The sequence below is a fragment of the Triturus cristatus genome, chromosome 3_2, assembly GCF_964204655.1.
Source record: "Triturus cristatus chromosome 3_2, aTriCri1.1, whole genome shotgun sequence".
In the NCBI taxonomy this organism is placed as follows: Eukaryota; Metazoa; Chordata; class Amphibia; order Caudata; family Salamandridae; genus Triturus; species Triturus cristatus.
Genome location: NC_140584.1, coordinates 81548006 through 81574628, shown reverse-complemented (window position 1 = coordinate 81574628; position 26623 = coordinate 81548006). Strand labels below are relative to the sequence as shown.

At 46.5% G+C, this 26623-nt stretch overlaps 1 protein-coding gene across 2 annotated transcripts in view; it reads left to right on the top strand.

Annotated features, from left to right (window-relative positions):
• TFCP2L1 (transcription factor CP2 like 1) overlaps positions 1-26623 on the top strand; it is a 91179-nt gene that overhangs the window by 39085 nt on the left and 25471 nt on the right. The window contains exons 3-10 of one of the 2 annotated variants that reach the window (XM_085647272.1): positions 1429-1505; positions 2324-2429; positions 10252-10358; positions 10473-10625; positions 11242-11352; positions 13211-13302; positions 16758-16806; positions 16903-16996. In XM_085647272.1, the coding sequence (XP_085503398.1) occupies positions 1429-1505; positions 2324-2429; positions 10252-10358; positions 10473-10625; positions 11242-11352; positions 13211-13302; positions 16758-16806; positions 16903-16996 (789 nt within the window). Of the gene's footprint in view, positions 1-1428; positions 1506-2323; positions 2430-10235; positions 10359-10472; positions 10626-11241; positions 11353-13210; positions 13303-16757; positions 16807-16902; positions 16997-26623 lie in introns of both variants that reach the window. The other variant, XM_085647273.1, reaches the window with a different exon arrangement.

The following is a 26623-nucleotide window of genomic DNA, read 5'->3' as shown; positions in this document are numbered from 1 at the left end:
ATCTAAAGTTATATTACTTCTAATTCCTACTCGGGCCCACTATAGGTTCTAGCGTACTACCACACTATTTAAATTTAAGAGATTAATGGGAATGCCATGACCTACAAACTATTTCATTGACATCTTCCCGTTGCCTGCAAGCTATACCCCAGTGTTTTATCCTTAGCACTTGCAATTCAAACTGATTTTCTTTTACTACCAATCCGAGTTCTTATTACATCGTTTTCCACAGTGGTTGTTAAGTGGTTTGTAATTTTAATTAAGTATCCACCAAGCCTCTTATAACAATCCTTTTTAGTTATTCTCCCTCTTGGTGATGCTAAAACAATGTAACAAATTTGAAACCTTAGTTTTGCTAGTGTCCTGCTTCTATAAAATGATGCTCTATCTTTAATCGACCAATATCGCACAAATTAGAAGTAAATTGGGAAAGAATAGGGGCACAGTATTTCGTAGCTGGGTCCCAAGTGGAGAAGTTATTCATTTACTTACAACACATGCTTGTGTGCTTCACTTAATAAACTCAGACTAAGTGCAAAGGATGTGGCCTAACGGCTAGAGCGGTCAACCTCAAAGTTTGGAAACTGGGTTTGTGTCTTGCAGAGACACTCAACATCCTGTGATTCTGGGAAAGTCACTTATTCTCCCCGTGCCTTACAAAAAGGAAAGTCTTTAAAACAACTGGTGTTCATGTAAAGCGCTATGATACCTTTGAGTCAAGTTTGCACTATATAAAACTGCCCCCCCTACCCCCCAAAAAGCCACAAGTCCTATACAAGTAAATTATAATTGACTTAAAGGTGTAGATTAGATTCACCGTAAACACCGAAGCCATATTTAAAGGTTCACATTGTTAACTATGGTTAAATATGGGAAAATAACAGCACGTTATAAGGAAGTTTAAGTGAAGAGATTTCTTCATGTGGAAATATGTTTTTAATGTGAAGTCACCTGGGCATAGAATTCCTTAGCCACTAAATTATATTGCAACCCTTTCTTCCTACAAAAAAAACCTGCAACCCTCCGCCAGTACATTATATTGAATTGGAAACTTTTTTTTTTATTTTCGAACACCAGTGCCCATCTTAAGCTTCCCCTGGCCCTCAACCCATTTGATTAATTCAGTACTTATTATACTTACTCCAAAAATATATGGAACTTTACTCAAATAAGCACTGTTTGATTGCTAAGGAACTTTAAATATACATAAAACTTATTTTGCCTCTAACAAAGTGTTGCATCATAATGGATAAAATGGCTTATAATCCTCAGTGACTCATAAATGTTTAGCCTGTTGCCAGAGTAACTTGCTTTGTAATGCGTCAATGATTGAAAATGCATTTGTAGGTGCTGTTTGTATGAACTCTTAATTAAAACTTTAATGAATCTGCTTTAAGGCTTGGCATTTTTCCCTTTAAAACCTTGCAGGCCAGTCTTATGAAATCCGGCTCCTTGACAACAGGAAATTGGGAGAGTATCAGGATTTAAATGGAAAATACATAAAGGTAAGTTTTCTTAATTTGTCGAGTACCTCTTATAAAACAAACTTTTAATTTGCTTTCACAGTCTGTTAATATTTTTGTCAGTGATGTTCTTGCCAGGTCTCCGTAAAAGTACTGAAGTGCCCAGTTGCTACTTCCCGCCACAAAATAGTCCTGTCCAAATCACAAAATATTTACTGACTGTGTTCACTGGGGTCTTCGTATAAGATGTACCACATTGGGCGATTGCTTTGCAGTTGAATTTGGACACTATATACTTTGGCAAAGGCAGTTGTTGACGAGCGCAGTTGAGTGGGTGGTTAAAGGGTTGGAATGGGTAAGAAAACTTTGCACGAAAGGCAACACAGAAAGATTTTTTTTTTCTTCCTAGCAATGAAGTGAAACCATTTCTGTATGTAATGCATGGGTAGGTACGGCTCCGGAGGCCTGGTATCTGATTTCATTCTTTTTTCAAACTTGTTCTTATGAACCTTTTACAGAACAGTACTAAACATGGGCCTAACCCTCTAAGTAGATTTCGATACTTGTGGTGGCCCTCCCTTGGCAGTCCACCTCCGAAAACTTATTCAGTAGAACACAGGAAATGTATAATTTTTCAATTAAGGGAACCTCCTTCGAATGGGAAGGTCAGTGGATATACATCTGAGAATTAAACTTTGCTCTTTGCTAGCCACCTCTAAATCTTTGGGTGACTATTTGAGTTGAATACGATTTGTCTTCTAAACTATGAATCCTTTTTGTTTTTTCCATATCCCAACTTCTGTTCTCATTTCATTGTCATTTTCTGTAGCTCATTTGTTTTTGATTGTTCTTTTCATAAGAGCATCATTCGTGTAGTTTTCCATGATCGACGTTTACAATATACAGAACACCAACAACTAGAAGGCTGGAGATGGAGCCGCCCAGGGGACAGAATCCTTGATTTGGGTATGTCTTTTTAAAAAAAATGTTTTTTTATTAGTTTGCAACTTGTTTGCTTCATTTTTATTCCCTTTTTTTAGTTCTCATTCGATGCAGCACTGTTTAAGCTAGACACTTGTAGGGGGCCCAAAATTAACACACTTTAGCAAATAATTTATTATGGGATAAACACTTATTTATAAAGTACTCTTTCTTATTGGGTTCAGAGTTAAGTATCTACTTAGGACAAACCCCTGCAGGAAAAAGTTCCAAGTGATGCTTTTGTGTTAAATACTTCAACTTAACATGCTACTTCCCTGCTGTTTATCTATTGCTGGATGTTCTTTGCTAGATATGGTTGGCATTCTGCTCATGTCTGCAATCTCTTTACTTTGCTACTTTCAACACCATCAACCTGCTGCCTTAAAGTTTGCTTGTTTCAAAGTGTAACTGCTGTCCCACTTAATATTTTTGATCTCTAGTGCTTCGGGTGTGCTAAAGTCTTTAACCTGCTGCCATGGTGGCTTCCCTGTGATTGGATGATTGTCTTGAATATGAGGAACTTCAGATCCAAGGAACATTCCTAATTGAGTTATCACTTTAGGTTTTGTAAAGTAAAGCCACTCATGTACATTTTATTTTTGAACTAACTCCGGTGTTTATTATCCTCATCGCCTGGTGAAGTGCAACTGATCTTCTCAGTGCTTGATCTCTTTGCTCGTACTTCTGATTCTGCTCTGAACTGATTAATTTTCTTTTGGCTTGAATCCATACCAATATCTCACTACCTTGATATGATATAAAAACCAGATTGAATGTCTGTTTTGGTTAGGGAAAGTGGGTGTGGGTTTTGTTTTTCCTTCTCCCCAACTTTTTTCGGGGATGAAGTGTACATTCTCTTGCATTGTTTTTGAGCTCACTCCAATTTAGAGCCATTCTGAGCCACTTCACTTTTTTTTACCCTATTACTTAAAGCATATCTGCACCTTTTGGGTGGTGTAATTTCTGTTTTAATTCATTTCCTTTCAGAGTAGGTGTAGCATCTATTTGGAGACCTTACTAATGGCCGTTTAACTTGGGAATTTGCCTTAGAAAATCCATAAGATGAAAAGGCTATGATTCTGAATGGTCTTAACTAGAGAACATTGCTGGCCTCTGGAGTGCCTGAGGACTGACACCGCGTTTCTGGCCCTTTTGTGCCTGATCGGAACTTAAGCTATATTGTGGTGTCTTATTCTAAAATAATTAAATAGCATTTTCTAAAAGGCTTTTATCTGATAGCTCAAGTCTTTGCAATATGGATTTTTTCCTACTGCCTTTCCTATTTGGGCATGCTTCATGAGCGCTTTTGACAAAGCTTGAACCCGTTAGTATTAAATGTCTTCAAGTGTATTTTGCATGCCCATTATTCTGTTTTGAGAATTCCTGCACAAAGCTCTGTGGCATATAGATTACAAAGTAGAATGAATGTATCTATTCTCTTGTGCACAAATATCAGTCATTACACTCCAGTATTGTAATGCCATCCCATCCAACCCTCACCTTCCTCCATGCCCCGACCAATTGTCTTATCCAATTTGATTCCATGTTGTGACTTCAACCTTACAGCCTTTATTTGTTATTGATTAACTTTACATGGAACTATTTCTCAAAGAATGCTTTTAGAGAAACTGTACCTAAATTTCAAATCACATCATCACCTTGCTGTGCCCATTTTTTCCCACTGCAAATCTCTTGTCCTCTCCACTCTCTGTTCCAGCTTTTACCTCCTTCCGGCCCACCCATGACATTACATTTCTGCACCTTTCAATATTATTGCTCCTTTAGCATGACTTGATCTTACCTTCATTCTTATTGTTTCTACCAGAAATTGAAATTACCTTCTTTCTTAACCTTTTATTCCTCTTTGCTTATTCATCCAATTCTCATTTGGTAGTTCAAATCTGCATTATCTCCTCATCCCTCTCGCTTATCTCCAGTACATAATAAGACCGCTGTGCTTTGTAGAGACACCCCATAGCAATAAAAGAAGGCCCCGCCCCTCCATAACTTCTGTTCTTTTGTGTCTGTAGACACAGATGGGAGAGGGCCGTGCTCTCGCTCCAGGGAGGTTTTGCTTTAGTGGGTTGATATTCAATCTTGCTGGCTCATCTTGTTCGGCGGCATTTTAAAACCTTCTGGAGTTCATGATTTATGGTTTTCTGCTTGGTTCATTCCTTCCTTTGGGAATGATTTTCATGTGGTCAGAGGCGGCAGAAACAGCACAGCGACCTTGTGGTCCAGAGGTCTCTGAACAGGGATTGTCTCGTGGCATTCGGAGGAGGCCACAAGGGGGTGTCAGCACACGTTGGGGCGGTGCTCTCCTTAAGTGTGAGCCTGGACAACTTGAGGAAGTGAGTCCTGGTACGAACTATTAATGTGGTGAGTTTCCTGGGAGCAGTGTCCCCACATAGTGTGGCAGTTTTTTTTTCTTTTCTTTGGTGTTTCCCCCAGCTGGAGGTCTGCGTTGCCCTTCTCCGTTCGGGGTGGGCGCAGCCTGTCGACCAAGGACTGAGTTCACCCAGCTGAAGTTCTGCTGTGCCTTCCTCTGACCGGGGTGGGGCTGGCTGTGTTGCCAGGGCAAACCGTTGACCGGCCTGCTTCTCGCGAAGGCTCTCTAGCTGCGTTTTTGGAGGGGCGATGCAATGGAGGGATAAGTTGGCAGGCCTGACTCCGGCGGCATCCTTGGACTGTGGAAATCCCTGTACTTGTCAGGTGCTTCAGAGCGGTGCTCTGACTGTCGCTCTGTCAAATTGGGGCAGAGGCAGCATTGTGCTGCACGCTTTTGGCCTTTCCATGCTGCATGTTTATGGGAAAGATGTTCCTCTCAGTGAATGCGGTGCATGATAGCCCGTTGGGAAGCGGTGCTCCTTTCTTCTCGCATAACAGTCACTGAAGGTAGGATTTGTGTTTTTTTAGTAAAATGTGTAGCTGTGCTGTAAGTTTGTTTGGTTGTTCCAGGCCAATGGCCTGTCCATTTTCTCATTGGGTGTCGGTTTTCCTCTGTACTTTTCTGTTTTTATATTGTCCTATTCAGTGCAGAGCTAATATTTATTGTTTAAAAGTAGGGTGGTTTTCTGACCAGGGGCTGTGTTTGCCCCCGCCGAAGGTCTGCGGGCCTATTCTCTGGCATGGGTGTTTTACCTGGTTTGCCATGAAACCGGCTGCTCTTTGTTCTGCTGCAGGGTGCTTTCTCTCTGCAGGGTGACGATTTTGTTTGTTTTGGGATGTTCTCTCTGCTGGGCTGATTGTACAGGGTTTCTGAGAAGACTTGGTTGCCTGCGGTTGGGCTGGGAGAGTAGCTGTGGCCTAGTGGTTTAGATCTTAGCCTCTTGCTTTGACTGTTATGGGTTTGACTCCTAGTGTTTCAATGCTTGTGTGGGCTCAATTATGTTTCTGCATAGTTTCTCTACTGTTCTGTTTGCAGGGCCGGAGGTCTGGAGGCCTTTTTTTGGCCCAGGTGCAAATGTTTCAGTTGCCATGGCTCCCCGCTGTCACCTGAGGCTGCTGCTCCGGGTTGTGGTCTTTAGACTCTGGGTCACCACTGTTGGAGGTGTTGGTTTCTGACTGCCCTGCATGGGGCGTTTGGGGCACCTGTTCACTCCTAGACCAGTGATGTGGCCTGTTGGTCAGGACTGCCGACTTTGGACCTGGGGTAAGGGGTCCGAGTTCCGGCATCTGCTCTGCATCGGTGTTTGTGGGCAAACCAATATTTGCCTGTACTTCTGGACCGTGGGTCTGACCTTGTGTTGCTAGTGTGGTGAGGTGCTCATGGTAGCATTCCAATGCCCTTGGGCCATGTTTCACTCAGTATGAAACATTTCTTGGCTTAAACAGTCTGCTGGTTTATTCCTTCTCGTCTGCTTCTTGCCGGATTCATTCAGAACCACCTTCTTGGGAGGGAAAGGTGACATTGTGGTATTGTGGTTAAGGTCTTAGGCTTTCAAGGTGGAGATGCATGTTCATGCCTTTTCTGTCTTTGCAGCCCTATGCCTGGTGCATTACTCAGAGCATCATAGTATGTTTCAGTTTTGGAGTCCAGGCTTTGTTTGGTGCTGTGGTCGCTAGTGTCTTGGCTTCCTAGCCTACACTTTGCATGCTTCGGTCCAGTTGGTAGTTTAGCCGGATTCTACATCGTCAGATGAGTCCGTCCCTGTGTGATTCCTAGTGGATAGTTCTTTGTGGGATTGTTTTGGAGGGCCTCATGTTTCCATCATTCTGGGCTTGGTGCTGGCTCCTGTGGTTGGGCTGCTGTGGTCCTTTTTCCGCATTTTGTTAGACCTGTGGCACTGGCTTTGCCATTGCACCCAATGTTTTGGCTGGTGAGCATTGAGTCCTGGGTGGAGCCTAAGCATTGCCTACTTACCCATTTTCTTCATCAGTCTTATACGCGGGTCAGTGGGGATATGTTGCCCCATTCTGTTGCTATTGTTTGCCTTGACCCCTCTTTTTGGCAGGTTTTCTTTATTCCGGGTGGCTTTTTGTCTTCTGTGCACAAGGTGGTTTGGGGCCTGTAGACGTCTTTCACAGCCTCTGGTTGGTGCTCGGGCTGCATAATGTGGGGCAGTGTCAGCTTGATCCTTGATGATTGTTTTTTATTTGTGGTTCAGGCTGAAGTCTTGCCGGGAAGGGGTGTTGGATTTTCTGGTCCTGGTGGGGCTACTGCCTAAATTCCTGGTTGATATGTTGTAGGCTTTACTTGGCCAGCGTCTGTTCTTCATGGACAGACAATACCTCTGGTTGTGGACCTGGAAGGAGTTCCTCCAGGATGGGATGTTCTCCTGGTCTTAAGAGTTCTTTCCCAGTATATCTTCTATGTCTTAGAATCACTTCAATGCTGGGGGGACTAGGGTTTCCCTTGTGAAGGCTCCCGTTCCTTTTCTTTCCATGTGTAGCGGTTTTTGGCCCAGGTTGGGCTGGCTGCTGGATGTCACCGCCTGAGTGGTGTCCTTGGGTTGGTGCTCCAGGCGATGAATGTCCTGTGGCCATGAGCCCTGTGGATGTGGATTTCTGCTGCAGTATGTGTGTGGGGGTGGTTGGCCTGTGTTGTTGTGGCGCTCCTCTGACTGGGTGGCGTTCATTCCTTCTGGAGGCTGTCCTTGCAACACCACTTTTCTGTGTGGTCTCCTGGGGTCTGCCTGGCTGCACTCATTTAGTAAGATGCCTGCCTTCATGTTAAGCTCCTGTGTGGCAGTTCTTCGTGTGCGGGGGATTTCCTTCTTCTCATATCTGGGCGACTCTTGGTGATTGGGGGCATCTCTCCTCTAGTATTGTTTACAGGTGCTGGTTCTTCTGTCTTCTCTTGATTTCTGTGTGTGTGTGCTGTGGTTGCAGCGGTTTCACTTTCGGGATCGTGTGTTTGTTGGGAGCCCGGTTCTAGAAGGTTCTGGGCATTGTGTGACCTTGCCAGGCCTCATGGATGCTATAGGTTCATTCACATTCGCTGGTGCTTGATTTGGCTCCTGTTTAGACAGTCTTCTATGGATGTGGTTGCCTTTTCCCAGGTGTTTGCCAGAGTTTGGTTTTGAAGCTGGATGCCCTGCCTTGTCCTTGACCGTTGGTCAATTGTTCGCTTCTCTCCACTTCCTTTGATCTGGTGGTCTGGTTCAGTTGGGCGGAGGTTGTAGGGGCTCATGTTGTACTGGTTGCTCCAGCATGGCCCCTCTGTCTGGCTTCAGCTGGTGTAGGTAACGCTGGCAGGTCTGGAGTGACCGCTTCCATCGGTTCCGTCTCCCTTGAGGTTTCCGAATCTCCTGATGCCTTCTCTGGCACATCTCACGTTGATGATTGGGCTGGTGTACGGGGTGGGTTCATGTGCAGGGTCTCGCATCCTGTCTCCTTTTCTGTGCTGGCGTACGGAAGGTTACTGCTAGGTTGTCTTGTGCTCTGCAATTGGGGCCGTTTCAGGGTTAGGGTGATCGGCCGCATGTGGTTACATTTTCGGTTTCCCTGCCCTGGGTTCTGGTGTCCATCCAGGATGGGCTTTTAAGTCTTTCTGGTCCCCTTGTGTGGTTTTTTTTTTACTGGTATGAGGTGTGTCTGTGAGGCACAAGAGCCTCATTTAATGAAGGTAAGTGAGCTTAGGACACTGTTTAATGCAATTATGGTTAAGTAATAGACGTATTACTACTTACTTCTCTTTGTTATTGGGTGAAGTGACCTAAACTGAAATATCTGCCATTTTCTCATCTAGTTGGATGTTATTTGTGCTCCTTTAGCTACTGGCAGACGTGTCCACTCATTGAAGTTTGAGTAACCAAAATATGAGCTATTGAGAATGCGTTCAATCTGTCATAAATGCTCCATCCAAAGGAAATTAGACTTACCAGCCTACAACTATTTTTGATAGTTTTGTACTGTGTAAGTACCGTGGTACACTCCAGTTAGTGTGACACCAAACAAGCTAATTTTTGATGGTGTGGGAATATAGACTGGGGTACATGGCATGCAAATAGTGCTAGAATATAGACTGGGAAAATTGGCATGCAAATCAGGTGCCCTTGATATGCATAGAAATAAACAAAGCCTAACCACCGGTTTCTTGTTCTAATGGAAAATACACACTATGCAGGACACAACCTTTTAATCTTCATCTAGAGGTCAGTGTACCTTTTTTCTCTATAGGTTTTTTTGTTCTTCAAACTTGACTTTAATTGAGAATTGGTCACACATCCTGGATGCTCTTGTTTCTTGGGAGAACTGGAGCAGGAGGCCCATGGATTGGCATTTTCATCATAGGTTAACATTTTGTCAAACTGGTGCTACAGATCTAAATCCTTACTGCATTAAAAGAGTATGCTTTACCTATATAGTCTGCAGTGTACTTTGGATCCAGTTATGTTGGAATTTATGGTCTTCTGAACACCGAGGGCAACGAGGCCTAGGCTCTGCTGTCACGGTGAGCATAACTAATAAAGACTGTGAATAACTAGGACATCAACCAAGACCAATCCAACTTCGGTTTCTCTGCCGAAGGAATGGTAGTAACCACAATAACAAGAAATTCTTCCCTGGCATCATGGTTTAACAACACTATTGAGGGGGTTGTTACACCCTAGTTATATGCAGTACAACTAGATTGGATCTGAAAATGGTTTTAGGGTAATACTCCTGTCTTAAGGAGCGAGTGAAGTTACTTTGAGGAGAGACTTTCTGTCTAAAACATGTTAGATGGTAGGCCAGAATTGTCTAAAGAGTGTAAGGATGCTATTTCAGTACAACTTTGATCTGCACCTGTTATTATACTCCAGTACTTTGAATATTTACTGCTTGCTTTTAATACAAAACATTAGTATTAGTTTCAGTTTCCAATCACAAACTTGTTTCTATAAGGTTTAGTGGTGTTCTGGAGTCATCAATGCTGGCTGATTTAAAAATCAGTTGATCTGCAGGTTCTCAGCTTAGTACGTTACTTGCTTCCTAGGACACTTAAACTTGTTATTTGCTAAAATTATGTATTCTCCAGTTTTCCTATTTTGGGAAAAACAATTTTAAAAGCTTGAATCACAAGCTGGTAGACGTCAGTACAAGAGGTGAATAATAATTGGAAAGAAATATCATATTAAAGGGACAGTAGCATATTGGAGCATTCCGTTAGAATGATTTGCTGTGTTTTTGCTTGCTGGTTGGAAATTTAAAATTGTGCTTTGTGATTCCTTTGAAGTGTTATGGCGTCAGTAGGTGAATGGCCTATATTACATGCAGAATTTAACACCCTTTATTTTGCGTCAACCCAATGGATTGTAATTGTGGACGTGGCAATTGTGTTTCAATGTAGTCTTTTTAAAATTTTAGGGGTTTTCTCCTACAGATATCCCATTATCGGCTGGTATCTTAGACCCTCGGGCAAGCCCAACACAGTTAAATACAGTGGAGTTTCTTTGGGACCCTTTAAAGAGGGCTTCAGCATTTATTCAGGTAATGTAAATATTGCAAAAGAAAATACTTGTGCATTGGGCATATGTTTTAATTTTCAGAAACTGCCCATGCACATGCTTAATCATAATTTTACTTAATTTTTTTCAAACCTAGGTGCACTGTATCAGTACCGAATTTACTCCAAGAAAACATGGAGGTGAGAAGGGAGTGCCCTTCCGTGTTCAAATTGACACGTTTAAACAAAATGAGAATGGTGAATACACAGAACACCTGCATTCTGCAAGCTGCCAGATCAAAGTATTTAAGGTATGACCCTTTTCTGAAACCATTCATGCCACGGTGGGTTGTATTCGGATTGGTGCATTAGTGCACTAATGCTGGCTGAATTGTACAGATACATGTGTGCTGCAAAGCGGGTATATGGAAAATCGGGATTTAAAAACAATAGTATCTTACCCACACCACATAGAATACATTTAGCGTGTGTGTTAATCATGGATGTTTTATGTTGATGGCGCTTCTTGTTCATCCGTCATGCGTTTGCTGATGAGTGTTGATGGCACAAACTGACAACAGACGTTAAAGGGATGATCTCTTGGAGTGAACAATTGAGCGGGTTGGACCAAGGGCAAACGTTCTCGCTCCAATTGAGTAAAAGGATAAAACTTATGGGGGATTTTTCTGCTGGGGACTACCGGTAGGCCAGAGACACTAAGGGGATGGTTCTCTTTCTTTAACGGTATATTTGCAATACACTCGAGATCTAAAACCAAACTAAAGAAAATGCAGCATCTTAGGATGGGTATCTGAATGAAGTGGTGGGTGTGGTGGGTGTGGAGGGGGTGTATGTTGAGTATATGGTTTTTTTTCTTTTACATGTTTGGGGTGCTTTTTGGTTTAAAGAAGTTTTCTTTGCTTACAGCCCAAAGGAGCCGACCGTAAACAAAAAACTGATAGAGAGAAAATGGAGAAACGGACAGCACAGGAGAAGGAGAAATACCAGCCTTCTTATGATACCACCATCTTGACAGAGGTGAGCTTGCTTGTTTAGAAATAAAGCATTGGTTTGCTTTGCAGCTGTATTGATATTCTCTAAACTACTGGCCAACGTTGACGTTTTGTCCCTTCAGTATCATTCAGGAAGGTTAGTCCCCGCTTCTGAATCTTGCCTGACTATGATTACCTAAGCCTGTTCTCTCCTAGTAACTCTGTGCTCTTAACGCTGTAATTAAGACATCTGAAATTAATACTGATTTCTGTGAGAGATCCCCAGCTGGTCTGTGTGATCACAATCTTACTATGTGTGATCTAGGATTCAGTGAAGGTAGCTGTCCACAGCTCAACAAAGCATCAAAACATTTCTGCTTGCCATAGTGGTGGATCAAAATAGACGTGTGGGTGGTCTTCAAGAAACTTGAACACCGCTGCGCTGGATGGCAGAGGCTACCTAACCTCTGTGGATTTTCATTACATTTCGAGTATTCATTGTTTTGGAATTATTGTAAAGTGTGCTGTAATATTTTGTTGAAAAATATTTTCACCTCAATCCTCAGCTGCATGAGGTGTGAATTACTGAGTGGATTGGTATTTAATGGATGATCATGGGGCTGGGTATAAGGTGATTTTACAGCGGAAGTTTTTTGTAGTATCTTGGGCACAGTGACTTTAGGATGACTACTGGAAACTGTATGCTTTGGTACTAGAACCACAATATGTGTAACTCATAGAGAAATACATCATTGGCTTCCAAACCTTTCTCGCTTCGATGTTGAGCAGAAAATTCTAGCAGATTTGCGGGAGGAAATTGATTTTTATTTTTTATCAATCGTGCTGTCCCAGTATTGAGTGCTTGGCACCTTTAAGCAAAGGAGCAGCTCCACTCCTGCTTCAGGGCCATGTGCAGAGGTCTGAAGATGCCCAGAGTTGACGTAGCTGTGGTGTCTGAATTATGCAGCGAAGAGCAGAAAAACACGAGTTGTAATGAACTGGAATTATACAATCTGGCAGCGCATCGGTTGAACTTGCTCGAATTAAACCCCATTTGTAAAGATGGTCTTTTACTACGTTGCTAATAAAATAAATTACAATCATCTTCTAGTTATTCTGTAGGAGTTTAAGACCGATTATTCACCTTATAACATGTTTGTCTGGTCTAGTTTCTTAAACCCTCGTGTACATGTACTTTGCTTACCTCTCCGCACACAATTCTCCCTCCTCCTCACTGTATTGTGTTTTCACAGCACAAATATTGAATAGACCTCCTTGCCTACATGTAGCAATACACACATGAAATGTTGTTCGGTCTTGTCTTGCTCAATGTACTTCCACCATCACACCCCACATACTAAAATTCAGCAGTATGCTTTCCCCAGAATCTCCAATATACATTCTTCACAACCAAGGTATGCTGTGATGATACGGTTGCATACAACAGCTCTTGCTGCCTAGAGATTTACCATACCTACCACTCCACTGGGCAATGAACTTGATTATAGACCTAGAAGATGTTAAAGCCCGCTGTCTTGAAAATTGCAACTCCAAATCCTATGTTCACAGATCACAAAGAAAAAGAGAACCTCCTTAACCAAGAAAAATAATACAATAAATGTGGTACATCTTCATAATAAGGCTTTGATCTTCAGTGGTAAGCTCTGAGCCATGTGTAAAGTTTTTGGTTTGCTGGAAACTATGCATGCCATACCCATGAGAGAAATTGCACTAGATCAATGTTGATTGCGTACCTTAATTGTGCAATGCAGATGGTTGAACCCGGCATTCTGATTTAGACTTTTGCAGTTTCCTTGACATGAGCCATCTGCCAGGAGCTCGGCTCTTGCTCTGCTTCATAGTTACAGCAAATGTGTACTTATATTTTTTTATTTTATTTTTAGTGTTCCCCTTGGCCCGACATGCCTTGTCCAGCCAACAACTCTCCTTCTCCAAGTTACAACAGCTCCCCAAACAGCTTCACCATGCCAGATGGGTACGTAACTAGATTTTCTTTTCTATTCTGTTACACTACAGCTACAAATGTCCTAATTTCAATCTAACAAATGTTCTAAATTTGGGCCACTACCCAAGGGGTAAAACTGACAGTGCATGCAATAGAAATAGCATTCCAACATGGATGTATATTCTGCACCCCAACCCCGCACACCACACTTTTTGTTGCTTTCATAGTGGAAATTTGAGTAAAGTGAGAGAACTGCTAACTGTGTTAATGGCAATCGTAATCATTATAGTCTTATACATTTTGAACAAATCAAGAAAGATGCCAATTCGTGATGCCATGTAAGTTTACTTTAATAGCCATTCCGCTGTTTCCAGATTGTAACGGATGATCTCTATTTTCTCAGCACGTCTGCATACTTCTTAAACGTTGTTGGCCCCATTTTTAACTTGCATGATATCTCCTTCTAGCTGTAGTCGTTGGATTTATTTTGTCTTTTATTACAAATCTATAAGTGCTGTTGGGTCTGTCTGGGAAACGCTGGAACAGCCAAACAATGATGGCCTTTTATAATGCTCATACTCAAAGAAATGCAGACTGTGCTGTGACTCTTCCGTTCCAGTGTTACTTGCTGTTGGATCACACAGAGTATTTTGTGCATAGTGGGAAGATTAGAGACTGTTGGGCTGATGACTTGTCAGCTGTTTCACCGCTACCCAGAATAGTAGCTTTTATTGTTCACCGCACAACTCTGAAATTCATTTGATCTTGAAGCTTTCAGACCATATATAATTATAGATGTGTAACTGTGGCTAATGGCAGTGAAGGGTTCTGGATGATATCAAATTGATGAAATTGAAGCACAAGTTGTTTTTGTCACTCAGATCCTCAAGGTGAAAAATCTCCTCTGAGTTACATATGCAAAAGTTTATATTATGTATGACCCACATCCCCTATTTCCTTTCTGAGTTGCTCACCAGTGATTGGGAGGTCTAGTGGGGGAGCCACCCTCTGCATTATCCTCTGTCTGCCTTCAAAAGCACCCGGGAGTTCAACAACCAAATACAAAACAAATCCCTCTGCCCAAAAACTTGCCTCCCTATCCCCACCACCCTTGGTAATGCCAGTCTGCTTCCTATGCAGGACTTCAGTACCTGGCATACTGCCATGCATCTACACCACTTTCTTCAAAGTCAACCCCACCCTCTGTCCTCTAAAGTTTTGCTCTCTGATCTCCATGTGAGAGCAGTGAGCCAGTGCTGTACAGGCAGCAGCTCTGTGAAAGTCTCCCCAGCATCCCCCCCCCTGTCTGTAGAGGGCTGGTGCAGGCGGCATGTCACTGCCAGACAGAAGACGAATTTAAAGGTTTAAAAACTAGTGTTTTCCCTAATGGTGTGGCTACCAAGGTGGCTCCTCAAGCCAGCACACAAACTGAGCTTCATTTGACATTAGTTTACAGTGCATCCATCCTGTTACTTTTACTTAAATTAATCTGTGTAGGTTATTTCTTGTTGATGATATAAAACTCCAAGAAATGTCACTGGCTACAAAGGATGTTCTAGTGGAATGTGCCATTGGATGTCCAGATGCTATTGTGGTGAAGCATTCAGAAAAGGTGTCACATCGAATTGGGCTGATCTGAATTGAAAGTACTAAATTCTGCATGAAGAATCGTTCACTTGCGTAGTGCTTCTAAACTGACCACTTTCAACATAACTTCATGAACAGTGATTTTAAGGCATTTCACTTTGTTTCCCAACACCAACTTCCTTGTTTCCCCAAAGTTAACTCTCCACAATCACTAATACTGCTTGGTTCGGGAGACCACATTCTATCTTCCTGAATGTTTCACAGGTGCAAAGTTGAGAACATGGGATAGTTCACAATAAACAAAGTTTTTTTTAACAAAAGGAGAATAAAGTCAAATGGCTTTAAAGCCTTCAATCAAATGCCAAAAGACTTTTGAACTTAAGACGTGCAGTGAGTGAAATTTTGGGCCAACCTCTGGAGCACCCTAGGAACTATTTATAATAGTCAACTGCATGAGCTCTTGATGCATAGATAATGAGAGACTGTACACATTTAATTTTATATTTAAGTGCGTAGTATCCAGTGTTTGTTCATGAGGGCCTAATCCATGACAAAGATTTGAGGTATCAAATTCCAGGATATACATGAAATGCCGGAAATTTGAGGAGATCTGAGGAATTCACATGGGCAAGAGTAGGGTGTATACCACTGCATATAAATAAGTACCAGTGCATTTTTACCAGCATATGCGCTTGTTTCAAGCTATTTATTTTCAAAGTTAATCCTACCATCTTGTGCACAAGCTTTAAATACAATAATTAACCTGTTATAGTGGAGTCAAGGTGTGTTACGCATAGGTGCCACTGGGAAGTAGCAAATGTGGCCCTCGGTAGACTGACAGACTATCACTTCGCTCAGGAACCAGTGTGTCTGTCCCTCGTTGAAGTTTGTTTCATATATATATTTTCTTTTATTCGACTTTGCCATTTCATGGCAGTGGGGAGGGGGTTTAAGCATTTCTATCATCCTTGCGTCAAATATTTGATCATGCAGAAACTGGTGCATAGCCAGCACATATGGATGTTTAATAGGGATTACAATACCGCATCGTATTTAAACATTCCACACATCAATTTCATGAATTAAAAGTTTGAGTACAGAAACCGCAAAAAGAATTCTCATACTGCATAGTCAATGCAAGTTTGATGGTCCTTCTATATTGGACCTTGTAGTTCCAGTCCTGGGATTTCATGCAACAAGCTAATGCATTCTGTGTGATGTGGTCTTGGTTTGTTTATGTTGAATTAGTGGAACTACTGCATCTGTTTAAGACTGGCAGGATCACTGTTGCATCCATTTTGTGGTTTCTCACTTATGCCACTCTTCTGCCCAAAACAATTCCCCATTACAGGACCTCTGCAGCCCATCTCCTGCTATGGATAGCCCCTCCTGTGTCTCCCTTGATTTTCCCACAGCATCACTTCCACCCCAAAAACTGGTCCGCAAGGACATGTAGTGAGTTGGTCACCCTAGCAGAACTACTTTTTTTATTTTTTATTTAATTGAAGCTGCCCTTCGGTTTCGTGATTACTAGTTATGGGTCACAAGCTGACATTTGACAAGCTTTACTTTAATCTTGTTTGTAAAGTATTTTGAAGTTTGTTTCTTGCCTTTATAGTAAATGCATACCTTTTGAACTGAATGCGCTGTACTGTCATCTGGGTCAGTGTACATTGAGAGTTTGCTAGATTATGTAGACAGCTGTCTCAGCCAAAACAACTTAACTGATACAATTTGGGTGGTTACTAAATGGTTCCCAAGCAAGGGATCCGCCTCACCACCTTCTAGTGGCCATGCCCAAAAAAAGAATAAACAGTTCAAATTATTAAAAAGAACTAACTTTTTTTTTAACGTTTGTTGCTTTTTTTTTCCCCCATGTTATTCCCTTGCACTTTTAGAAACAGTTCACCAACCCACCAAGTGGATCCTCCGCTTCCCAGCAGCGATGTAAGTATGTGGGGGATGATGTTAATATCATGCTTTTCTCTTTTAGGAGACTGGTGAAAAGTTTTTCAAGACTTCTTAATTCTTTTTGCCATGTAGCACCTACTCCCCTCTGCCAGCATCCTGGATGCCCAGCAGTGGCTTCAACGCAATCGCTTCCCACAGTACTGCCGGCTCTTCTCCAGTTTCTCAGGTAAGTGTCTTTTTTCCTAATGTTGTTCCACCTTCAGGCAGATAAGTTAACTTTATCTTCACAAGTACTGATATGAGTTTAGATTTGAGCTGTTGCATAATTTAGTAAACTAGAAGAAATGTCCACTGTAGAGTTGCCATCTGGGCACTGAACTGTACCCTAGTAATGGAGCCTCTGAGATGGGTGCAGGAGAGGGGAACTAGTTTTGATTTTTATCTACTCAGTTCCTCCTCTTTTTTTTTTTTTTTTGTTAACCAACGTTTATTAATTTTTTTTAACAGGTCATGCAAGAGGCAGTACACAGCGTATGTGCCAACAACCTTATAGGCCGGCAGCGAACAGCTTACACACAGAGAGCAATTTCAGAGTCAGGGAAGCCCGAGGACCCTAGCGGTACCCCGGAAGCAGGCCTATGAGCAGGTAGTCCCTAGCCAAGGTTCCACTTTAAAGGCACTATGCCCTGCGCGAGCCCTCTGACAGATAAGTTTGGAACATTACAACATTTGACAAGCTAGCTCAACCTAATTGAACTTCACCAAGCTCGCCCTTAAGGGCCAATGACCCTACGTGCTAAAGATTCCAATTGCCGCAGTTGTTATACATTCCCCTGAGAGCGTAGCTGTATCCGCATGCAGTTTGTCTAGCATATCGTACAATTCGGCCATGACAAGCAGTGCATCGCAACATACCGTGTCAAATCGAACGAACAGCGCATAGGTATACCTTCCATCATACCCTCTATAACACCCCATTCATAGTCTGCAGTAAGTATAACAGGAGAGGACCGGCAACCGCTAGATGCTGTGCGGTATAGGCTCGCCAGCGTCCAATAGTAACTAATTGGGTATTGCGTAGGTCAGTAACCAGCATGCAGGTCATGGCATAGTAACAGGTTAGGAACCACTCCATCCTCATCGCGCTGTGTTCGTGCTAAATCCATTCGCCACCGCACCTGCATCAGAAATTTAGGTGGGAGGCGGCCAACCAACAAACGGGGTGGGGGCAGAACAAGGGAATGGGAAGGAGGGGGAGCAGGGTCTAGGGAGGGAGGCTCAGCATGGGGGGAGGGAGTGCGGACCCCACTATTATAGGCTGGAAGTCCAGGCCATCCAGGGGCGGGTTCCCCCCTATCTTGGGGGTGTCTGCGAGAGTCGGGGACCGCAAACTGTCTGCCGGTCTCCATAAATTCCCTGGCTCTATAGGGCCCACTACATCATCGAAGAGCTTCAGGGCTCGGAGCCGTGGTGGCTGTAGTCTAACATGCTCTAGTCGCCCCAAATGGTCTATCAAGGGCTTCCAAAGCTGGCTAAATTTGGTATCGCGGAGTTGAAGATGTGCCGTGAGGAGCTCCATCGCCACCACATGCCACAGGCGGGTAAACCACACATTGATAGAGGGCGTGTCGGGTTTCTTCCAGTAGAGAGCCACCGTTTGTTTCGCAGCACCCAGCATGTGGAGGCTAAGGTGTCGGTCACGGCCCGTCATAGCCCGTAGAGTAGTCGGTCGAAGGCCCAAGAGCACCACCAGTGGGTCCTCCGGCAGGGGATAGCCCAACACCTTTTTAATGTGGCTAAGGACTTCTTTCCAAAAGGTAATCAGGAGAGGGCACGTCCACCAAATGTGGATGAAATCTCCCATCGCTTGAGTGCAGCGCCAGCATAGGGGGGATGCCGTAGAGAACATTCTCTGGAGTCTAGCGGGGGTGTAATACCATTGGGTCATCACTTTATAGGCTGATTCCTGTTGGGGGATGCTGCGTAGGATTTTGGGAATGTCGCTCCAGAGCCGAGACCATTGGGAAGGGGTAACACCTGAGCCAGTGACGTTGTGCCATCTCACCTGGTAGGGATGGGGATCCGGCCGCTGCGCGTGTTGGAGCACCTTGTATATGCGGGAAATCAGCCCCTTTTTAGGTGCCGAAGGTGCGCGCCAACTGTTCGAACGGAGTGTAAGGCCGCGTGGCCGCCTGCGTCAAAGAAAAGCCCTGTATCCAGTGGCGTAATTGTATATACTGGAACTTGTCTCTGTCTGTGAGCCCAAACTCTTGCTTGCATTGATCGAAGGTTTTGAGACAGTCCCCAACGAATAGGTCACGGATCGTCCTGCAGCCGGTTTCCGTCCAGTTCGCGAAATGGGGAGGGCGACATGCCGGCAGGAACTGCGGATTGCGAGCGATCGGGGTGTGAGGAGACGGGAAAGTGGTCAGGCCCCGACAAACTGCCACCTTGTCCCAGATTTCAGGGACCGTTTTGGTAGGGACCGCCATGTAGGCGCTACGGTGGCGAGCCTCCCGGGGTAGCCAAGCATGGTCCCAGAGTGGACGGCAAGTGACTGCCCGATCCATGTGAAACCACACTTTTTTCACTCTCCCACGCCCCCCATTCCAGTATAAAGCGGAGGTGGGACGCCCAGTAGTAATCGAGGAGGTTAGGGCAGGCCAGCCCTCCCCGATCCCGAGGGAGTTTCAGGATCTTGTTGGAAAAGCGTGGTTTCTTCCCCCCCCCCCCATATAAATGCGGTAAGTCCGCGCTGTAGCCCCTGGATGTGATGTTCAGGAATAGGCATCGGCAAGGTTTGGAAGAGGTATAGGATCTTCGGCAGGATAGACATTTTAACCGTGTTCAGTCTGCCAAGCCAGGAGAGGGGCAGGGCCTTCCACGCGCGGAGGTCGGCCAAGACTGAAAGTTTGTATTCCTGCCAATTGGCCTGCGTCCAAGTATCCAGGTCTGGAGTTAGGTTAAGACCCAGGTACCGCACCGATTTGCTCGCCCACTGGTACGGAACAGAGGCTTGGATCGTCGTAAGTTCCCCGTCTGGGATCGTTAAGTTAAGGGCCCAGGACTTCATGTGGTTAATTTTCAGCCCAGAGGCGCTTTCATAGGTTTGAAGTAACGAGTGCACCGCTGGCAGCGAGCGTAGAGGATCAGAGAGTGAGGAGGAGGTCGTCCGCGAATAGAGCGATCTTGTGCTCAACCCCGCGAAGAGATATACCACCGATATCTGGGGACTGGCGTATCATAATGGCCAGAGGTTCCACCACGAGGGCAAACAGCAGGGGCGACAAGGGGCAGCCCTGCCGAGTACCTCTACAAATGGGGAAAGGCTGCGTGAGTTGGCCGTTAACCCGTACTCTAGCCACTGGTGAGATATATGGGGCCATAATACGCGCCACCATCTTAGGGCCCAACCCCACTTTCCGCAGGACCGCCCGAAGGAAGTTCCAGTCCACCCGATCGAAGGCTTTTTCCGCATCAAGTGATAATAAGCAGGCTGGAATCTTCCAATGTTTGGCCTTCCCCACAATATGCGCTATGCGGCGCACGTTGTCCGCCCCCTGGCGTTGGTGGATAAACCCCACCTGGTCGGGCTCGATGAGGTTCGGGAGGTGGGCACTAAGACGTTTAGCCAGAATTTTGGTGTACAATTTCAAGTCCGTGTTTAACAGGGCAATAGGCCGGTAAGAGGAGCAAAGGGTATGATCCTTCCCAGGCTTCGGAATGAGGGCTATTTCAGCCATTGCCATGTCCGACGAGGGCCCCACCGATTCCGCGAACGAGTTGAAGAGACGCAAGAGATACGGCTGTAGTTGCGGCAAAAAGGCACGATAGAATGACACCGGAAGCCTGTCCGGGCCCGGCGTTTTGCCGAGCGGAAGATCCAGCAGGGCATCCGCTATTTCCGTCCGGGTGATAGAGCCCTCCAGGGTCGCAGATTGACGCTCGCTCATCGGCTCCCATTGACAGGCGTCAACGGCTTCCGAGATCAGGTCCGCCGCCGGCGGGTCACTAGCATAGAGAGCCGCGTAGTAGTCGCGGAACGTTTGGAGCTTTGCCGTTTCCGCAATGGCCCATGACCCGTCCGCCTTTTGTAACTTGGCGATATGGGCTTTAGCCGCTCGCGTTCGCAGGCGCCGCGCCAAGACAGCACCCACCTTATCCCCGCCCTCGTAGTAACGCTGCTTGAGCGAGAGCAGGGCGCGTTCGGCCTTGTTGGTCCGGTGCGCGCGGAGCTGTTCACGTAGGACGGCTAGGCGTCTCTTACGCGCCGCCATCGGGCGCTCCTGATCCAACTTCTCTAACGTCTTGACTTCGCGCTCGATTTTGGTCTCGTAGAGCCGGGCTTCGCGTGCCCTGGCGGCAGCTATTGCCGTGAGAGTGCCCCGTATCGTAGCCTTGAAGGCATCCCAGAGGAGAGGGAGGGGAGTCCCCGGTATGTCGTTATCTGCGAAGTACGCCAGGATGGCCGCCTGGACCTCCTCCCTATCCACCGGATCGCGAAAAAAGTGGTCCGGGAATCTCCAGCGGCTCAATCGCGTCGGGCGAGTGGAACACTCCCATAGAAGCAATTCTACATGGGCGTGATCTGAAATTGAAATGTTGGAGTGTGACACCGATATAATATCTTTGAGCAAGGACTGCGACGCAAAGAGAAGGTCGATGCGAGAGTATGAGCGGTGCACATGGGAGTAGAAGGTGTAGTCCCGCAGCCCCGGAGAATGGTACCGCCAGGTGTCCACCAATTTTAAGGAGGTGAGGGAGCTCTTCACTGCCGCAGACATGGCCCCCATCCCGTGGAAAGCCCCCCCACAACGATCCATCTCCGCGTCCCACACCAAATTGAAGTCCCCTCCGACTATGAGGTCGGAGTCCACTGGCTCAAGGTGTTCCCTAATGATCCCGCGTAAAAAGGCATCCTGACCCTGGTTGGGGGAATAGATATTACACAAAGTGAGTGGGCGATTCCCTCTCCGGACCTCCACCCGCAAGAATCGACCCTCGGCATCCCTACTGATCTTAGTGTCTCCCTGGGGGAACCCTGCCCTGCAGAGAATGGCTACTCCCGCTGTCTTAGTGGTGGCCGAGGACCAGAACTGATGGGGGAAGCGGGGGTGCGCCATCCGCGCCACATCCGATTTGAGAAGGTGGGTTTCTTGGAGGAAAATGACATCCGGGCTCTCCAGAAGCAGGTAGCGCCATATTTGGCGTCTCTTGTTGGGTGAATTAAGCCCTTTCACATTGAGGGAGACAATCTTCCAAGAAGGCGAGTCGGTCATTGACATAGAACCACTAGCAAGACAACTCTCATGTGGCCGTTCCCCCCCCCCCCAATCTTGAGTCCCCCCCCCCCACCAAAAGGATACTGAAGGAGAGGGAGAGGAGGGAGAGGGATAGAGGCAAGAAAAACAACCAGAACACTTAATCGGCCAGCAAGGCCTATTCCAGTCTAGGGAGTAGCCAGGCACAACGGCACAGGCTGTCCCGGAGATGTCACACTCCCAGAAATAGGAGTGGGGGTTTGTCATCACCGCTCTGCTAGTCACGATTTCCAGGGCCCGCTCCGGGCCACCGCCTCTGCGGTACAGGTGTTGCGCCGAGGAGAAGGCAGTGGCGCGCCCCCGGGAGTGGCATCAAGAGCTCCAAGAGGAAAAGACAGCGACATGGCCGCCGGACGACCATGCAAGCCACCATCTTGTCTCCAAAGCTGTCCTCGAAGAGGGCGGTCCGCCGTGAGAGAGTCTATCCGTGGGCGGATGTCTGGGAACTAGACGGCGACGGGCCACCCTCCAGGGATTTGATGTGCTCAATGATGTCTTGCTTGTCTCGTGAAGATCTGCTGCCGTCGGGCGAGGCGGGACGCCCAGGGCGGCGCACCTTGGACCACTGCAGCGTCAGCGGGGCTCTGAGGGTGGCAGGGCGCCCCGGGGGGCCGGCCGGCGAGGCATCCGGAATCTGCAGCAGCTGAGCCGCCTCTCTGTAGGATCTCAACACACGGCGCTTGGATTCCCACTGGAACATGAGGGCGAAGGGGTGTGCCCACTGATACCGAATGTGGAGTTCCCTCAGCTTGTCTGTAATGGGTCGGAAGTCCCTCCGGCGCTGGAGTGTCGTGGGGGCCAGGTCCTGAAACAGCTGGATAGGCTTACTCCCACAGAGGATTTCGGGTTTATATCTGGCCGCTTTTAGGATGGCTTCCTTCTCGACGAAGAAATGGACCCGAGTCAGAATGTCCGGGACAAGACCCGGCCTCCCAGTCGGTCCCGAGACCCTATGTGCGCGGTCCAGGGTTAGGCGGGGATGTATCATCGCCTCGAATATCATGCAGAAGGTCCGCCACGAATGACATTATATCTGTACCTTCAGCCCCAGTGGGAACCCCCCGGATGCGGATGTTGTTCCGGCGCCCCCTATTTTCCAAGTCCTCCTGCTTGATTTGGAGCTCCACATGCTGCTCCTCCAAAGTAGCAAGCCGCTGCCATAGATGTTCGTGATCCTCTGTGCGGGCGTCCAGGGTCCTCCAAGTCGTCAACGCGGCCTCCCAGCTCCCCCACATCTCTCCGCAGCTCCTTGACGCACGCCTGGACCTCCGAGCGGAGGGACCCAATTTCTGACTTCAGCTCCTGCATGAACGACGCCATAAAGGACTGCGTGATCGGTGCCGCGGAAGCCCCAGCTTCTGACGACCCAGCGCCTGCCGGTGTCGCACTTGGTTTGCTCCACAGGTCCTTGACTGAGGCGTCTTTGGGAGCTGCCGCCAGCTCCTTTCCCGACTTCGTGCGGGTCATGGCGCAGGGGTGCCGGAAATCGCTGTCTCAATGGGGCGTCCCTGGCCGTACCAGTCGCCCACACCTCGCAGCACCCGGGATGCCCAGCCGCACCGCCCCGGAGCAGCAACGTGGGCCCAATCGACTGAGTATAGACCAAGGGCGCCGCGTTCCAGAGCACCCCCCTGAGTCAATGCTGCAAGGGCGCGGTAGAGTCCAGCACCAGGCGAGGGGGGGGGGGGGCGGCCAGATCCCAATTCACAGCGTCGTGCAGGGCCTGCAGGTCGGGTAGTGTGCAGCAGGGTACCCAACGACTCCCAAGGCAGGTCTGCCACTAGTTGCACACCATGGGTCTGGCAAAAGGCTCTCCAATTGTGCGCCCGACCCCGGTTAGTGGTTCTCTTGTGCCCTGCTGAGCTAAGTCTCACTCCTCGCCCGGGGAGGCCTGCACGCCCCCCCTCTGCTCCACGCCAATCAAGGGGGCCACCAGCGTCCCCCACTGCCCCAGGACTCACTCACCGCCGCTCAGCTCCGGAGTGCAAGCAGGGAGACACTCAATCAGTGGGCAGCAGGTCGCTGGAGCTCGCGCAGTCCAGGGACGGTGCTCTCTCCCCGCCGCCGCCCCTTTCAAGCCGCCTCGTGGTCCGCTCCTCCGCTAGGCCGCACTCGGCGCGGTTCAGCAAATGGTGGCGGGTGCTCTTCACTGTCTCCGCGGCCTCTCGCACCAGCCAGGTGACCCCCTCAACAAGCCACCTCTCACGCCCATCCACCGCCGGTCACCTCTGCCACTTCACACCGCCTCCGGCCACCTCCGGGTCGCGCCACCTCGCCCGCTCCCAGCAAGCTCTCGTCTCGCCCGGGAAGTCCCGGCCTACCAGGTCTCGGCGCCGGGGTCTGCGGTCGTCGCTCGATTCTCCGGCCTCCAAGCCCTCCGGTCAGTTCGTCCGGGGCCGCCACAGCCAGGACCCCCAGGCAGATCCTCTCCGGCGGCCAATCAAGCGATGCCTCCTCCGTCCGGGAACCGCCAAGCACAGGGCACGCAGATTTGAAGGGCCGGAAATGGCGGGCAGCGCGGCCGGGTCTCAACGCTCCCCCCGAGCGGCGCCGTCCAGCCCCAGCGGCGATCGCTGGTGTCTTCTTCCACCGCCCCCGGCAGTCCGCCCCGCAGGGGCTGCTGTCCAGAGCCAGGGTCCGCCGGTACACCGCTGTTTGAGGCGTTTGATCTCAGCGGCGGCCCGGAGCTGCAGCGACCCACATCTTACTCCATTGCTGGCGAGACCACGCCCCCAGTTCCTCCTTTTTTTTTAATCTGCTTTCTGAATACAGTATGAGAAAACAATGGGAAAACCAATAATCTTAGGGACCAGGTTAAATAATTTAGTAGCCAAGAAAAATACTAAACAAGTACAGAGCAATTTGAGATTAGCGTTACCGTAAGACAAATGTCCCACAAAAGAGCTCTGAAAATCACATAAGCACATGGGTACAATTCATAAAAACAAAGATAAAAGCCAGGCCCAACGATGTTTAGTACGAAAAAATAACCAATGTAATGCAGTCAAGAAAATTGTACTGTAATATTAGTTACATATTACAGAAAAGTGAAGTGTTTATGTGCCTCACCAGTGATAGATTTCTATATTCACGTGGGAAGGGCAATAAAAAGCTCACTTCTCCATCTAAATTTCACAGCAGTGTAATCTCATTTTGAATGTTCACAATGGTATGGAAATTACAGAGAAGATGGCAACGTTTTGTATGCAATGCAAAGAGCAATCAAGCAAACTTTTGTTTGATGTTTCTTTTGAAAGTAGAAGGAAAACTGTTTGCAGAAAACATACTGTCTCCTCTAACATACTGACAAAGTGTTTTGTAATTGACCAAACAGACTTCAGGCCTGGATGCAAAACAATGGATAATTTAGTGACATTCATTCTTATTGGCAAGGCAATACAACAAGGGATATCTCTAAACCATCTGCTTTGTAGATTATTCAATAACATACATAGACATTTACTATAGTCTAAACCTATGACATTCGGCGTAGACCGTGTACTGCTACGTTTGATCACGTTACTTCATTTGATCATCTGGTCAAATTGTTAGGGAATTTGGTTCTCTTCCAAGGTCAAAATTGACAACTGACTCCAAGGCTGTGTCCTAGCCTAACTTTTTTTTCTCTTTGGCTCAGACATAAGTTTCTACATCCATAAACCTAACTTTCTGCCTGCAAAACTGGGAAATTGATTGATCCGTCATCTGGCATATACCGATGACCTTGCCATGTGCTCCCCAACTTCAACAAGCCACCAGAATTATCTTACACACTGAATTTAATCAGTTAAGCGGCTCGTAAATATCATAGTCAAATATTCTTTCCTTCGGAAAGCAGATGAGGAAATTCAACTGGGAACTTGTGCAACAGCCTGTAAAAAACGTGGATAATTATGATTTGGGCTTTGTTTATGTTGGATACCAAACTGTTTGCGTTGCAACACCTGGAAAAACTAGCCTAAATCTTTCATGCTAACTAAAGTCCTGAAAAGATTTGCACAAATATAGGGCGGCTGGGCGCTTTCTGACAATTAATACCCTAAAAACCTGTTCCAGTTCTGACTTGTGCTTCATTAGCACTCAATTCGAAGTGCGTGAATAAACTGGAAACTGTTGTCATACACCAGTTACCATCACTATTTAATCTGCATGCCTCTAATTTCAAGCTATGATTTGTCAAAAGTATTATTTCTGTGACTGTACTTCATGCGATGATTCAGTGAGGGGCACGAATTATTAAGAGCTGAACCAGTTTCTTGATGAGTTACGTTGCTGCTTTATTAAATAAACATAATTTACCATCGAATGAAGAGCTGCTGAAAATGTCTTTTGGATAACGACATTGATTCAAACCTGGAAGTTGCATCTAAATGTGTAATGTTTCGTCTTGCTCCTGAAGCAGTTTGAGGGTTCTTGGAATATTACCCACCCTGGTCAAACCTGTGGGCTCTCTAAAAATTTCAACAAAATCTTGGACCATATTTTAGGATTTGATACCGGCATATCCAAATTAAATACTTGTTACCAACTTT